A 15,238-nucleotide genomic window follows, 5' to 3' on the forward strand; every position below is an offset into this window, starting at 1 on the left:
TCATGTATATTTCAATTTTCCATTCATGGACCAACCTTCATTCCACCACCCAAGACCCATCACTAAACTTAACACTCTGTTTCTGTTAATCTTTTAATTCATGAACAATTCTTGTCCATGCAAAAATAATGACAAGCACCAACTAACTGTTTCCTTTGGTGTTGCACACAACGTTAACTTTTACTCTCACATTAAACATTTGTGTTTCCTTAATATACACTTACTGTAGAAGAAATAGAGAAAACATTTAAATATTTAGGAGTTACACCATAAACCAACCAATCAACTATTTTGAATTAGTCAAAATTATTAACCCATAATGCTTGTGTAACAGCAATAAATGTATAGTTTTATAGCATGTTTAAATACTGTGAATTAGATTGTTATAGGACTTTATACATTCTTGGAATGGTTTAACACTTTTGTAACGTTGCATGTGAATGGATGCTGTGATGTCCTAAATGATGAATTAAAGCATGATGTGTTATTAACACAATGTCCAGCAGTCGATTTCACCAAACTCTTCCTAACTTAGGATTAAATTTAGGACAAGTGAAGTTCCGTATCCATAGACGTTAGGACACATTGAAACTCAAGATAGGATTTATCCTAGTGTTTTGTGAAATCGGCTGCAGGTTCCTTACCACATTTATCCTATTTCCTGTCTGTGTTTGTTGAGTGCACTTTGGTTGTGAGTTATGTGTGCATGTTGAATTCACTATTGCTGAGTTAACAGCATTAGCAACGGACTTGGATATAAACATAACCTCAAACTAATGTTACTTATTTATTGACCTTTTGGTGTCTAATATATTTGTTCCTTACTAAACAACAAGTAGGCTGTTTGTTAGTTTTATTTATAAGTTAATCATAAGGGTTTAAACATTAGAAATCAGGTTTAAAATGTTATCTTATGCAATAAAAGTCTAGTTAAATGTCCAATTAGTCTCAGTTCTAGTTTTGATGAGAGACAGTGAAGGGGTATTGGTATATCTCTAGTCTTAAGGCCAATTCTTACTAAGGCTCTTGGTACTGTGGTATGCTGGTTTGCCGTAAGCTTAATAAGCATTATAACAGTAACACGATTCTATCTAATTAGTCGAAGCAGCCTATACATTTTCATTCCGTTATTTTCACTTCATAGTTTGTTAAGATAAAAGTGCTGCACAATGCCAAAGTCTGTTTACTCCTTTTATTTATAAACCGCCAAGCTCCTTCACATGCTTCAAAGCACATCAACATAAAAGAACCCGGTATTGATGTATACTTCATTTCTCAAGGTTGTGGCATTTCATGTTATTTTTCAGATTGAACTGAATGTACTCATCCCAGACCTAATGTTACGTTGTTACTTCATTAACACTGCCTTTTGGGATTGTAATGGATATTTACATGAGCACAGTGTCAACTCTCGATTCCATGCTGCAACAAACGGTTCACATTGAAGAATTAATTGCTCCTCTCAATATTTTGATAACATTTTATTATCCCACATTGCACTAACCTCACCCAACCTTCAAATTCCCTCAAAAGATGCTTGTTACAAAAACAGTCATTTGTCTCAATTCATTTGGCAGTGGCTACGGATAGATCGCCCTATCCGCCTTCACTTTAACCACATTGGTATTCTGAAAAATGTTCTGTGTCCACCCGCGGTATTATTTTGGAGCTTCTTGAGTAATAGTTTCCCTTTGATTATATCATTGCCACAATGAAAGGCTGGCTTGACAAAGGCAAGACAGCAAAGGTTCTCATGAGTCCTTAGATTTGATGTTGTCATTTGAGAAAATTGTGTAGGCACTCACTGCGTGAATCACAGAAACTCTGCCATGGTATGCTGGAATCTCAGAAAGTTCATAGTGTGAGAAGTTTGTTTAAATTACACTTTGTAACTTTGTACTAGATGCATCATTTACTGATAAATGCATGGACAATATGTTACACATAATGTTTCCTTGCATCTTATACTTGTGCAGTAAACACACACACTATGTCTGCTGTGGCACCTGTCCAAATTAAAACAAGCACTGTGTGCTGATTGCACCCCCCCCCCCACCCCAACCCCACATTTCCTGATGTTGGTCCATTAGTGGTCCCCAAGCAATTTTATACACAAAGAAGAAACCAGAATATAAAAAAATCACATACCAATAGTATGTTTTGATTTGACTACTTGTAAAGCAATGAATTCACTTTAGAATTTTCAATAAAGAAACAACACTTTGTAAAAGTTAAATGTTTTCAAATGAATTATTTGGGGATATCCACCTCAAAGAAACTAGGAATATACAGTCGTACATTAAATTTATTCCTCTGTATAATGATCAGACATTTAGTTTTGTTGTTTTTAAAGTAAAATGTCAATGAATCCTTCTTTGTGTATGTGTTGCTTAAAAATGGTCACCTCTTACAGAAACCCCAAATTAAGACGCAATTGTATTTTATGGATGTTTCCTGCTTTTGAACTTCGTCACAACGTTCCGCGCAGGCTTCAAGGTATGTTGTTTAAATGTTAACAAAAGAGGTAATAAATCAATTAGTCAAAGTTCAGTCACATTTCAAATAAGAAGCACAAATTTGAAAAATTATGTTGATGTGAACTGCAAGATATTTACTGCATTTCATTATACTCTTCAAAATCAAAAGAAGTTAACAGATGTTTGAAAGTAACAATTTCATCAGTAAAGAGTATTGACTGTTTACATGTAAAACAAGATGAAAACAATAACTTGATTGATATTTGTTATCTATTTAAAAGAACACGTTGCCTTGGATCGGTCCAGTTGGTCTTTGAAAAGCTTTGTAACCGTTAAAAAATGCATATGGTTAGAAAGATAATGCATATGGTTAGAAAGATGGTTAGAATACAATCATCCACACAAATTTGCCTCGAAATTGCGTGGTTTTCCTTTTACTTTGCGAACTAACATGGTCGGCCATTTATGGGAGTCAAAAATATGACTCCCAAAAATGGCTGACCGTGTTAGTCGACGAGGTAAAAGGAAAACCGTGCAATTTCGAGTGATACTTGTGTGGATCATTATATTCTACTTTTAAAATATCTTTCTTATCATTATCATATGCATTTTATAACAAACGGTTACAAACGCTTTTCAAAGACCAACTCGACCGATCCAAGGCAACGTGTTCCTTTAAGAAATTTGCCAAAGCTGCATCAAATTGCTAACAATCGGGGGTGAAAATGTAAAAAAAAATCCTTTTTATGCTACTTAAATGTTTTTTCCCCATTTTGTTGTAGAAGGGATTTCTTCCATTAGTTAATATTGTCTTATAAGGACATGTGTGAAACATTGGGCGATGATGGGAATGTGACTTGCTGTAGTAAAGTAGGCTTTAGTTAGCTGGAAAAGAAATATACAATTATGCATTGCATGTTGATGTCAAATGTAGATAAGATATGTAGCCCCTTTGTAGTACCTATTGCATTTGTAGTTCATGTTTAGGTTCAAATATCATTTAAGTATTCTTTTTTGTATTCTGATTTTTTTAGTGGATTTGTTTACAACTTCATCTGGAATGCAGCTTTCTTTTTAACAAATCTATTGTTTGTGTATTGAGTTGTCTTAATGACTGTATTTTAACTAACTTTTAGAATTGCTACTAGCTTGTTGCATTTTAGATTTGATTTCTTTTTCCTTTTCCTTTGTGTAGCTTGATGTTTATGTCAATGCAAGTGCAACTTCGCCAAGCCAATATAGTTATTTTGTGATTGTGGGATTATATTTAAAGTTGGTCCAGCTATCCCTATAATAATCATTGCATTATAGCCGTGAGGTAGACTATGCTGAGTGTAGATAATGCTATATTTGTAATATTGAATTGTATAAGGATTGCACAAATAAGAGAAATGAATGTTGATTTTAATTGGTATGCCAAACCTAAATACAGTCCAAAGCATTTCTGGCAAATTCAACGGAAAGTATTTTCCCTGTCTCAAAAAAAAAAAAAAAAAAAAAAAAATCAGACGATTTAGCCAGAAAAGAAGCAAATTTTGTACACATTTCAAAATTACTTCAAATACAAGCCCTGCAATTAACATCATTAGATTCTTGTTTCTTTGCTTCCTATAGATGTGTCTTTAAGTCCAACTCAAGATGCTAAATCTGCAAGAGTGTCCATCAGCGAACCTGCCACTCCTGGACCCTCCGACTCTGCCACCCCTGGACCCTCAGACTCTGCCACCCCTGGACCCTCCGACTCTGCAATCCCTGGACCCTCCAGCTCTGCAATCCCTGGACCCTCCAACTCTGCCACCCCTCTAAGAGGAGATGATCCACTCCTTGATAGCTATAAGACTATCATGGATACTTATGGATGTGTTGTGGGCTTTGAGAGAACAGCAGTGAGGACCAGTAAGCGATATACTAACAAGGATAAGTCATCTCTAAGGAGGATTCACACCGTGCTGGATAAAGATCCCAAGAAGAACAAGGCAGCTTTACAACGACGTGCTCTCCAGAGGACTTTAAAGGTACAGATACCTTCAGTAATTTCTTTGAAATGAAATCAAATATTTTGTTTTCAGAAACCCTCTAATAAACTGGTAGTGGTGCCATGGTTTGCCATGAAGTACTATACCTTTCAGGCTGGCATTGGGTGCATGGTTTCTTCTCTTTTACAGCTGGTATTATCAGCAAACTCTGCGGCTTGTGTACTGTGAATTTGGTCTCTACAGTCTCTTTTTGAACTTTGTGGCAGATAAATGTGATTTTTTGTGCACCAGGAGGCCATGTACTTATTACGCATATTATTTGCCAAATTTCCTTCCGTCACCTTTAAAACGGTTTTAAAACAGTTCAGACTGTATCTTCTTTTGAAGGAAGTCATTGGAATATAATGGGTTTAACATTTTACAGAACTTAATTTGCTGGACTGTTTTTCTCCCGAAGGCCAAGAAAACAGAGTTGGATCAGATTGAAGACATTCTTTCCAAGGCATCTCTAACATCAGAAGGTATTCAAGAATGGAAGAGAGATCATGAACATCTTCTAGAAACCGTCTTGCATGGTCCGAAACCTGACAGTCCAAGTGACTCTGGTTCAGATATAGATGGTGATCAGGATACCAAAGATCACACAGATGACAGCAAAATTAATGGAATTGTTACTTCAACGCAGGAAACAGTCGACATTAAAAAGAAAGACAGTGAAGAAATGGCGAGTGAAAATGAAGTCGTTGAAAATAACTCAGATGTTCAATCAGATGATCAGGGTTTACAGAGTGAAACATCTACCGAAGAAAAAGAAAGTACAACCGTCTCTGATAAAGTCGCTGAAGCTAAGAACACTGATGATGGTTTGCTGGAGGCTGGAGATGGGCATGAGAGAAATGGTGTTGAGCCAAGCTCAGAGGTGGAGACTTCTACAACAGACACTGTGGTAAATAGCGGAATGGTTAGGACATCATTGGTGTTAGATGAGAACTTTAGACCATGCACTGGGAGTGCCCCAACAGAAACTAGTTTTTAAAGAAGTGTAAGAATAAATTGACGTAGAGTTTATAAAGCTCAGAGGAGAAGGGGTTCTTGACTTGAAAAGGAAGGCAAGTATCTTGGCTTTTGTAAATGATTCATACTGGACAAATTTGTAGTTACCTTGTAGGTGTAATACCTTGTAAGCAAGTGCCTTAAGCAGAAGAGATTAAGAACCAGATATTTATCCTGCGTTGAAGAGGCTTTATCTACTTATAACGTTTTGAGAGTGATTACGTAACGGGGCTTTTCGCAAATCTCGCAGAAAAGCTCTGGACAAGGGCATACAAAAAGATTGTTTTTTTACACAATTGAAACCTATTCATAATCATATGACTCGATTTCCTTATTCATCGAAAACATTTTAAGTGGAATTCAGCAAAGTTCCCGACTTGACATTTTCGTTCAAGCAGGTCTTTAAAGAGTTTTGAGAAAGCCTGATCAATTATTGGGGTTAAACAAAGACACATTTAATAGAGTGAGATTTGAACCAATTACCTCCGGGTTAACCAAGTGAGCCTTGTAGCCTTAGGTTGGCATTCGCGTTATTTGTTTTTGATATATTTGTTTGACTGCCAGTTATCCAGAAGCCTTAAATGTTGGTACCCATGCACACAATTCTACTAACTCAGGCTGAATCTTTCAATGGTGATCTTAATTGAACTAATTAATTGACAGAAGTTAAGTATTTAGGTTGCATAGGATGTTGACTTTTATATATTGAATATACTTCACTGATGAAAAAACAACTTCTCAAGGGCTAATTTTTGGTTGGCATGCTGTATTGAGAATCGTCACAGTTTATACTGTTTACATGGTGATTGATTCAACAGTTAAATGTGTATCAAAGCCGTCACATGATTACCATTTGCTGAAGTTGTGCTTAAATAATAAAGCTATAAGTTTTGTTGAATGTTTTATCTTTAGCTTCTCAACTCTCAACAGTACAAAAGTGCTAAAGTTATAAAATTTAAATTGTTAAATTGTAAAAAATCAAACAAATTGTAATGTATTTTCTTTAATAAGAGATTGAAACTCTTTTCAGTGCCCCGCCCCCTACTACTCAAAAGGTGACAAACTTTATACCTGTACAAGATCATAATCCACAACTACTAATGGCAGTTGATATTATATTACATGAAAATAATGACAGCATTCAGAAATGACCACTGTCTGCAAAGGTCAGAGAGCTAGAGTCATGGGTTTGGCTATGTCTTTGCAACAAATGTAAATTATTCATAATTAATCATTTTTTAAGAAATTGCATTATGAGATTTATGTTCCTTTCATCTATTAAATCAAAGATTGAAGATGAAATTCCATGAGTGTCAATCATTGTCAAACAATTAATTGCTGAGGTAAATTGTCTTTAAATTAAAACTTAGATATTTAGTTATCACTGACAATCTATTTATGAAATCATAAAGGTTTGGCCACAGCAATGGCTGTACCTGTGCTGCCATGTCTGTAACAGACATTATAGTTTTCAGTTTTACATTAATTTTGGTGTACAAAGACAAATTGACTGGAGTGAGATTTGAACCCTTAGGGTGCACATGTACTTTGTTAACAGTAAATCTAACTTAAATCTAAGCTCCAAAAAACTTGTGCTTGGATTTGATGTTGAGTACAAACAGATTGAAATGACACGTAACTAACTGGTGCTGATCCATTCTTTTAACAGCTAGCTGGGAGGTGGGAAGAATTAAAGTAGGATGAATGGTTGGTTTTCTTAATATCTTTCCCCAACTACCTGTACAATAATGTCTAAGGGTGTAAATATTTCCTTTGTATAAAGTTTGAGTTTTGCAAACTCAAGATGTCTGTACATTTTTGTTGGCATACAATATGTAGATTTATGTAAATTAAGAGTGTGAACTAACCTTTGAGATGTAAGGCAGTATTTCAACAGTATATGGTGGGGTTATATAATTCAAGAATCGTGACTATTTTTTAATTACTCTAACAACTGCGTATGGCAACAAAAATTTGTGGTGTAATTTTGTTGCAGTTTTCAGATGTATTACCCATTTGTATTGGAGTAGACATTCCTAAAATATTGTAATATTTGAGAAAATTACTTTATTTTGCCGATGTAGCTCAACAGATGTGAAAATGAAGTATCTTTAAAGGTAATTGTCAAAGACCAGTCTTCCCACTTGGTGTATCTCAACATATGCATAAAATAACAAGCCTGTGAAAATTTGGGCTCAATTGGTCATTGAAGCTAGAAGTCTTTTTATTATTTTAGTGTGAAATTACCTCTTTCTCAAAAACTAAGTTACTTCAGAGGGAGTCATTTCCAACAATGTTTTATACTATCAACAGCTCTCCAATGCTCGTTACCAAGTTAGTTTTTAAGTTAATATTTGTTTTGAGTAACTACCAAACATGTATCTTCCCTTTAAGCAAACTACTTATTATCAGGCCAGTTATGTACATGTACTTAAATTATGTTATTGCTTCTATTATTTAGGGAAAGGGATAATACAAATGGCATGTGAAACCATTTGGATAAATAGTTGGCAAGTATTAGGAAATTTGCCAGAATGTGTAAATTTAGTTCCTAATTGCTTCTTTGTTAGGCAGCTGTTTGATTGTGTTTTGCTGATCACAGCCAACTACATGTATTTTTGTTTTAATGTTATATCATTTTAAAATGTATTTATTGGTTTGGCAACTACTTAATGTGTATGAGTGCTTTGTTAATAGTTACTATGTAATGTATCATGTGAATTGATTACTGTAACAAAAACAAATTACTTCAGCTGTACACTTGCTCATATCAAATATAATTTTTGGGGGAGTTTGACCTTTCAGTCTCAATGTTAATATTTGTTTTCACTAGTTATTTTCTAATCCCACCCCCACCCCCATTCTAGAGATTAATATGGCATTTGGTGGAAGACATTTACGTTGTCCTAATTCATCAACTGACTTAGTAAGAAAGAGACATAATCATTTTATTCATAATTGTTTTTTATTGACAACTTCATCACAATAGTTTAGGTAAAATAATCGTGGATTAAAAAGTGGCTGTTATGTTTTGCCTGTAGAGTCAGCTTTTAAGCCTTCGACATATAGATCAAATTTGAGCCGTTTCATATTCCAATAAGAAAAGTGCATGCATACTTAAGATAGGCGCTCCTTGCTTATTTAAGTGATACAGTGGAGTGTATACAGTCCAAAGAATTCTGGGCCCCTACCCTACCACATCAAGTGCACAGGATGTTCTTTATGTACTCGTTATGAACTCAACATATTGCTCTTTAAATCTCTATCCAAAAGCAATGGGGGTAAAACAATGCTTCTGTTGTTATACTTCATGTTGGTATTTTTATATTAATTTCCGTGCCCACCCGCGGAAGCTTCAGAGCTTTTTGGAGCTGCTTGAGTAATCATTTTCCTTTGAAACCCTGACTTGTCAAAGGAAAAACACAAAGGCTCTCATAATTAGTTCCAGGATTTGATGTTGTCGTGTTAAACAAATTAAGGCACTCAGCGAATTCCAGGCAGATGGCACATAGGAAGCGTATCACAGTAGGTGTCTGCTGTGCACGCTACACACTGGAAACTATGGGTGTATATGAACGTCAGCCGTCTGGCTGTTTGCAAAAAATTTGAAGAAAATCCAAAGTTGTTCTGGGCGCTAAAAAATGTCGGCGGGCAAGTCTGTCTCAAATAAAATTTGCAGTTGTCAACGGACGTAAAATGGTTTAGGATTACATGTAATTACCTTTTCGTATTGTTACTATCCTTCGTCCTTCGGATGGGACGTAAAGCCGTTGGTCCCATGTGTTGTGTAACGCATGTAAAAGAACCCAGTGCACTTATCGAAAAGAGAAGGGGTTCGCCCCGGTGTTCCTGGTTGTGGCTGCTTAATGCGCCGTAGCACCTTGTAAACCCTTATAAGTGCTACATAATTGGGTCTCAGAATCCACCACTGCAATAACCTATCTTTCTGAAAGTTTGTATATACTCAGCGCCTTGAGTACCTTGTTTGGTAGATACGTGCGCTATATAAGACTTTGATATTATTATTATATTATTATCCTGAACTGTCCCTGATACATGCTGATATGACCACCCCATGAGATGGTCAGTTAACATCAAACCAATGGTCAGTTAACATCAAACCAATGGTAAGTTAACATCAAACCAATGATCAGCCATGCACTGGTGGTTCCATTCAATACTGCATACCCAGCACCATTCAAACTTGCACTGCTGAATTGGGCATATCATGTGCATACAACCTCCTATAGAAGAAATATAATAATGTCAATGCTTAATGAAGCACTAATTAACATGAGAAACATAATACAAGCCTAAATAAACTGTACCTGATTTACTGGATTGCTTAGTGGAAAATAACAGGTTTTTTTTTAAACAGGACAGAAAAGAAGAAGTGATAATCATCCAAAGAATCTACCGGCATGTCTTATTTTTTTCTGTATTAATGTTTCTGATAAACCAAGAGATACAAGTGACTAGCACTGTAACCCCAGGCCTGAAGATACTTATGTTAAAAAGGCGATGAAGAAATGCCAAGTTTAAATGTGGGTGGTAAATCTTTAATTGGGAACAGCTACATTTTAGTAATCAAGTCTGAACAGAAACCCAATCCTCATGCAAGGCCCTGATCCAAGGCAGGATTTAAAACTTGGGGTGCTCCAGAGGAGAAAGGAAAGTCAATTTTAAGGAAAGCAACACTTCTTCATGTATGAGATTGTCATTTGTAAACTGTTTTTTGTTTGCCTTTGGACCTTTTCGAAACCTATACTTCAGCTTGGGGTCACTGGTTAATGCTTTGTTTGCTATAAGATGGATTGCACTAAGCTTCATCGACCACAATTCTCAGCCAATGACAGCCTTGCACGCATGCACATTTCATCAAATATGGCGGTCATTGACGCTTAGTGCAATCCATCTATTATGAAAACATATGCATTTGGTAAAGGGCTTTAAAAGGCGGATAAAGCCTAAGCCGGAACCGAAGCCAAAGCCAGAGTTTCAAAAAGGTCCCAGACTGATAACCCTAATACTTTTACCCACCATTTTTCTCTGTTGGTGCCTTACAGTTTGGACATTGCTTTGTTAATTGTCTGATTGTCTCTTTACTTTGGTCATGCTCCCATAATGCCTGGGCAGCCCTCTCACTGCTGACTGCGTATGCTCCCCCACCTCCATCTATCACAGTTTGTGTTGCTGATGTCTCACAGTCACCGCTGTGGTATGCATTTCGACATTGGCGACAAAAGACAAACTAGTCATGAAAAGAGAGAAAGAGAAAGTGGACTACAACTGTTAAAAATTACCCATTTACAGCAAGCCAAAGTAACTGGGGTCAAAATGAGGTCATGTTCATAATAGAATGGTGCTCTTTCCTAGAGATTGTTATCCTTATTTTATTACTAATAATCAGCCAGGGAATCAAACACACAGCCACATTGCTTTACTTGTCTGGCTGATGTATAAACAGTTTGAGATAAGCATGAAAGTGACATGACATTGCCCCCAGATGTATTTATACAATACAATACAAGAGTATAGGTCCATTGTGTGTAATATTTGCCCAAGTCAAACTCTTACCCCACATCCTTGCCCAGCTTGTTGTACACATTCCACCCTCCTCGATCCAAAGTCTGGTAGCAGTCCAGCCCCACAACCTGGTGAAGGACACAGCACACCATCATTCTGAAGCAGACACTCCTCAGCCCCAAACCGTTGGTACCTAGCATACTACAAATAAAGGGAAGACAGGGACATCAGAAACATGTTTGCTGTCAAAAGGAAAATGGTCATTTCAAATATAAACTGCAGTATTATATCAATATTGGAGGCATATGAGTGCATGGTCACAGAATATAATCATGAGGTGAAATAGTTCAGAAACAGAATAAGTTCTATAAATTCACTGGTAGTGCTGCTGATTTAGTGTACATGATGTTTTGGTCACGTCATGGTTACCTGTTCACTTCCGAGCACTCTGAAGTGATGGTTTTCTTTAATCAGTGATGCTGGACAGCCAACTATCAGAAAAAAACAAAAAAACAAATGTAAAACTTTTAAATTAACAAAATGGGTTATTAAAACCTGCTTACCAGAATTCTTTTTTAACGAAGTGCTACTTGGAATCTAAGCAGCTTTATGCACTTAGGCCCGGACATAAAGTCATAAAACAGTCTTCTTTTCACATAACAGTAACACTCAATAATAATTATGTGTTTTATAAGATGGATTCTCACTTGGGCAACATTGGTTTCTTACCTGGGCATGGCAGTGTATAGCCAAATTCCTCATCAGCCAAGACAAACTGCCTGTCATCTAGTCGCACCTGGCAATATGAAGCAAAGCAATCCAGACAGATGGTATGTCCACCAGCACATGGGAAGACTAGTACTGGATCACTAATTGGGAAGGCAACAAAATTGATAAATAATGTTGATTGTGGGGGATAAGTGTTAAATAAAGTGTTGGAAGAATTAGTCCGTCAAACAACCAAATCGTAAGTTAGATCTAAATTATGCCCGGAATAATGACTTGCTTAGACACAAATTAATGCTTAGTAGAGAGGGACTTTTATCTGCCAGCTGCAGGTTAATGTGCTGGCACTCTACCAACTGAGCTACCAAAGTGGTCAGCTGGATCTGTTTGTTTGTTTGTTTGTTTGTTTGTTTGTTTGAATCATCTTTTTAACAATGGAACTCAGCAAAGCTCACACAAGGGGATATACACGCCAAGCTCGCAACAGCCAATTTCTCACACACATACATTCGCTTACAGTCTATGATTATGACTAGACCACAAATCTTAAAAAGTGATTGAGTAACTAACCGACAATACTTATTCTAGCCACTGTGAAATCAGCGCTTAGCACTGCTGGACCCAAACCAACATTGTGATCTTGCAAGTCTTGCAGACTAACCACTTGACCACGGATCAACACTTTGGGAAGTTACTTACTGGATATCTCCACATGTTAGACAAACTACGTCTCTTGTGTTGGACTTGATCAGATATAAAGCAGCAGCTCTGTCATTATCTGCAGTCGGGTGACTGCCACACTTGAAGTAAAATTCCTACAAATTAAACAAATTTACCTTTGTCATTTAACCAATCAGTGCATGATTCTCACTTACAATGCCTTTCACTCTTAATATCCCTGTAACTCAGCATTAAGTTGACAAAAACCAAACAATGAATAACTGAAAAAAAAAAACCCTTCCAATGTCTGTTTACTTCAAAAAGTAGCTTGAATTTTGAATTTGAGCCAATTATGGTGTTCTCCAACTTCATTTCACATTAGTATAATCCATCATGGATCTGACAACCTAACTAACACTTCTGTGAGTTCCAAAACCATTTTAGAGACTCCTTCATTTTTGATGTAAAGCATCTACAAGTTTCACTCTGTCTTTATAGTTTTGAGTAACAATAAGTTATGCACTGATTACTGCTTAATTAGTGACATACAGCTATTGTTCCAGAACATCCCTCTGTTTGGCATCTTCCAAAGATCCTATAGGGCTTCAATACATCATCCCAGCACGTTGGATCCTGGAAGTAAAAAGAATAACACATTCACAAAAGTTTTGAGAAGTATCTTTTTATGATCAATATAAACTTATTTGAGTTTTATTTGAAGTGAGATGTCATCATTGTACAGTAAATTGGCACGTTTGACTGAAATGTAAACTCAGAGTAATGCTCCATTTGTAAAATCTCGACTCAATGAATGAGTATCAGAAAGTGAAAACCAAAAGAAAACACACACTGTTCACCTACAGATTTCTTACTAATTTGTTGATTGCTTAAACAAAAAACTTCATCAACTGTTTGGTTTGAATTAGACAAATTAAATCCCAAGCTTTGTGTCTAGCTCATACTTTACCTGTTGGACTATAAAGATCCCTCCCTTACATGTACTGCAGCACACACGTAGCTTTCCTGGCTGTACAGATTGACAAGGAGTCTTGCAATAAACATAGAGCTTAGGCGTCTTCCTAGTGGCTGAAATTAAAAATTAAACTGGATGATGAGGAGTAGCAGTTTTATAGTTCTATCCGGGCAACCTGATTTTACTCTTTAGTCAAAAAAGGCAACATCCTCTCTGCTCCTCTTCATTGTACTCAATAAAAATGTCTTTTACCACAAAAAAACTATCTTTTCATTCTAAACCACAAATCCTTATCGTTTGGTTAGTAAAACATGCCTGACTTGTCAGCCTTTATTTTTCTACATTGTACATGTATACTAAAAAAATGCTCCATAATTATAGGAGTTCTGCATGTATAATTAATAGTGCCTGTGGACTATCATTCCCCTGCTTGTCCAAAAAACTAAGTCTGAATTTCTATGGGTTTGGTTTTGATCATCTTTATAAAAAAACCACCGAATGCAAAGTTCATAATAACTGTCAACTCACCATCGCCCGATTGTTGTGCCGTAGCAAGCCGGCCACCCTCTGTGGCATAATTTGCATTCCCTAGTGGCTTAATATGTGGTTCCAAATCAAGATGAGTTTGCAGAGAGGTATACGTCTCATCTAACGCTGCTCCCTGGGTCGGTATATTAGCATATCGTTCTTTGCTGCAGTTTGGTTCAAGTGTAAAACGTCTCCTCCTTGTTACAAACAAAGTGCTTGTCTCCTGCAGCTCACAATCCTGGTGGATTGAAAAATAAACTATGGTGAGTATTACAGTAAAATATCTCATAGGGTTTCTTGGTAAGTTAATTTGTAATAGAAAGGTACCAAAGTTGGCAGCAGCCTGATTAAGAAAATAACAACAGGCGAGTTAGTTGTGATAACGTAACCACCCTCTTCGCCGTCGGGAGGAGGGTCACAATACATTATCGCAACTACAGGAGGGTGGGCTGTGAAATATTTTTCCAAGGGACATATTGGCGTAATATTATCTTTTAAAATCCTTTAATCAATTAGATGCAGCCATGGCTGTCACTAGTGTCAGCAGCCACAATAAAACTACAAATAAATACATTAAATATGTAACTATATAGTTGCTCATGAATCATGCGCTGAAATCTTAAACTAAGACAAAAATTGAATTAATAATAACCTAATAAATAAGATTAAGAATAACAATTAATAAACAATAACATATAAATAATAATTAATATAAATAACAACCCCACCGAAGTACGTCAGTTACATGTAAATGATGCAAGTTGTACTTCATAAGTTAATCACTCAAATGCACATTCCAGAATACCTGTAATTTCATCCCATCAGACAGATTTTTACCACAAAAAATGACCTGAACCTCAGAATGGTCAAGAGCTCCAACACCAGCAGTGGCACTGGTCATACTACCGGTGGTGGCACTGGCAGTGGACTCAGCAGAATCTCCCACCACTGGCACTGCTGCTGCTGCTGGCACTGCCGCCAGGCAGCGGGTAAACTCTATTTTCAGTCGATCTACCGTCCACGACGCATCAACCGATACAGTCAAACTCTCCCCCTCAAATTTCACTAAAACTTCAAACATTTTAACTCCACTAAAACTACGAGTATCCCAGTTGTATCAAGACTTGTTTGCTTGTTTGTTTATGTTGACATCTTCTCCGAAAAAGATAACTCATGGGGGCTGACATTATGGAGTGCGCCCTCATTTGACGGATATACGTATGCAGTAGTCACGTATAATTCGATGGTTTTGTTTTTGGTGAATGTTTAGTTCCCTTTATTTTATTGCATGGGAAACAAATTTTATTCGCTAAAATAAA

The 15,238-nt window shown here is 36.5% G+C and overlaps 2 protein-coding genes across 4 annotated transcripts in view; one reads left to right on the forward strand and one right to left on the reverse strand.

Moving 5' to 3' along the window:
* The window catches only part of LOC117297066 (CNK3/IPCEF1 fusion protein-like), a 39,298-nt gene extending 33,531 nt beyond the window's left edge, over positions 1 to 5,767 (forward strand). For both annotated transcript variants that reach the window (XM_033780194.1, XM_033780195.1), the window contains exons 16-17: positions 4,092 to 4,492; positions 4,911 to 5,767. In XM_033780194.1, coding sequence (XP_033636085.1) covers positions 4,092 to 4,492; positions 4,911 to 5,489 — 980 coding nt within the window. In that variant the 3' untranslated portion in view covers positions 5,490 to 5,767. The remainder of the gene's footprint in view (positions 1 to 4,091; positions 4,493 to 4,910) is intronic.
* A 3,705-nt stretch (positions 5,768 to 9,472) lies between these two features.
* On the reverse strand, positions 9,473 to 15,095 carry LOC117296826 (E3 ubiquitin-protein ligase parkin-like). Of its 2 annotated transcripts, none has more exons than XM_033779898.1 (10): positions 14,776 to 15,095; positions 13,920 to 14,157; positions 13,386 to 13,504; positions 12,968 to 13,051; positions 12,458 to 12,573; positions 11,762 to 11,901; positions 11,462 to 11,523; positions 11,084 to 11,233; positions 10,547 to 10,757; positions 9,473 to 9,750 (listed from the first exon to the last, which is right to left on the reverse strand). In XM_033779898.1, exons 1-10 carry the CDS (start codon positions 14,998 to 15,000, stop codon positions 9,623 to 9,625), a joined length of 1,473 nt encoding a protein of 490 aa, XP_033635789.1. In that variant the 5' UTR covers positions 15,001 to 15,095; the 3' UTR covers positions 9,473 to 9,622. The 2 variants fall into 2 exon arrangements, with proteins under 2 accessions (XP_033635789.1, XP_033635788.1); XM_033779897.1 differs by having other exon boundaries at positions 14,725 to 15,095.
* Positions 15,096 to 15,238: the final 143 nt, after the last annotated feature.

Source organism: Asterias rubens, chromosome 11 (assembly GCF_902459465.1).
Source record: "Asterias rubens chromosome 11, eAstRub1.3, whole genome shotgun sequence".
Classification (NCBI taxonomy): domain Eukaryota; kingdom Metazoa; phylum Echinodermata; class Asteroidea; order Forcipulatida; family Asteriidae; genus Asterias; species Asterias rubens.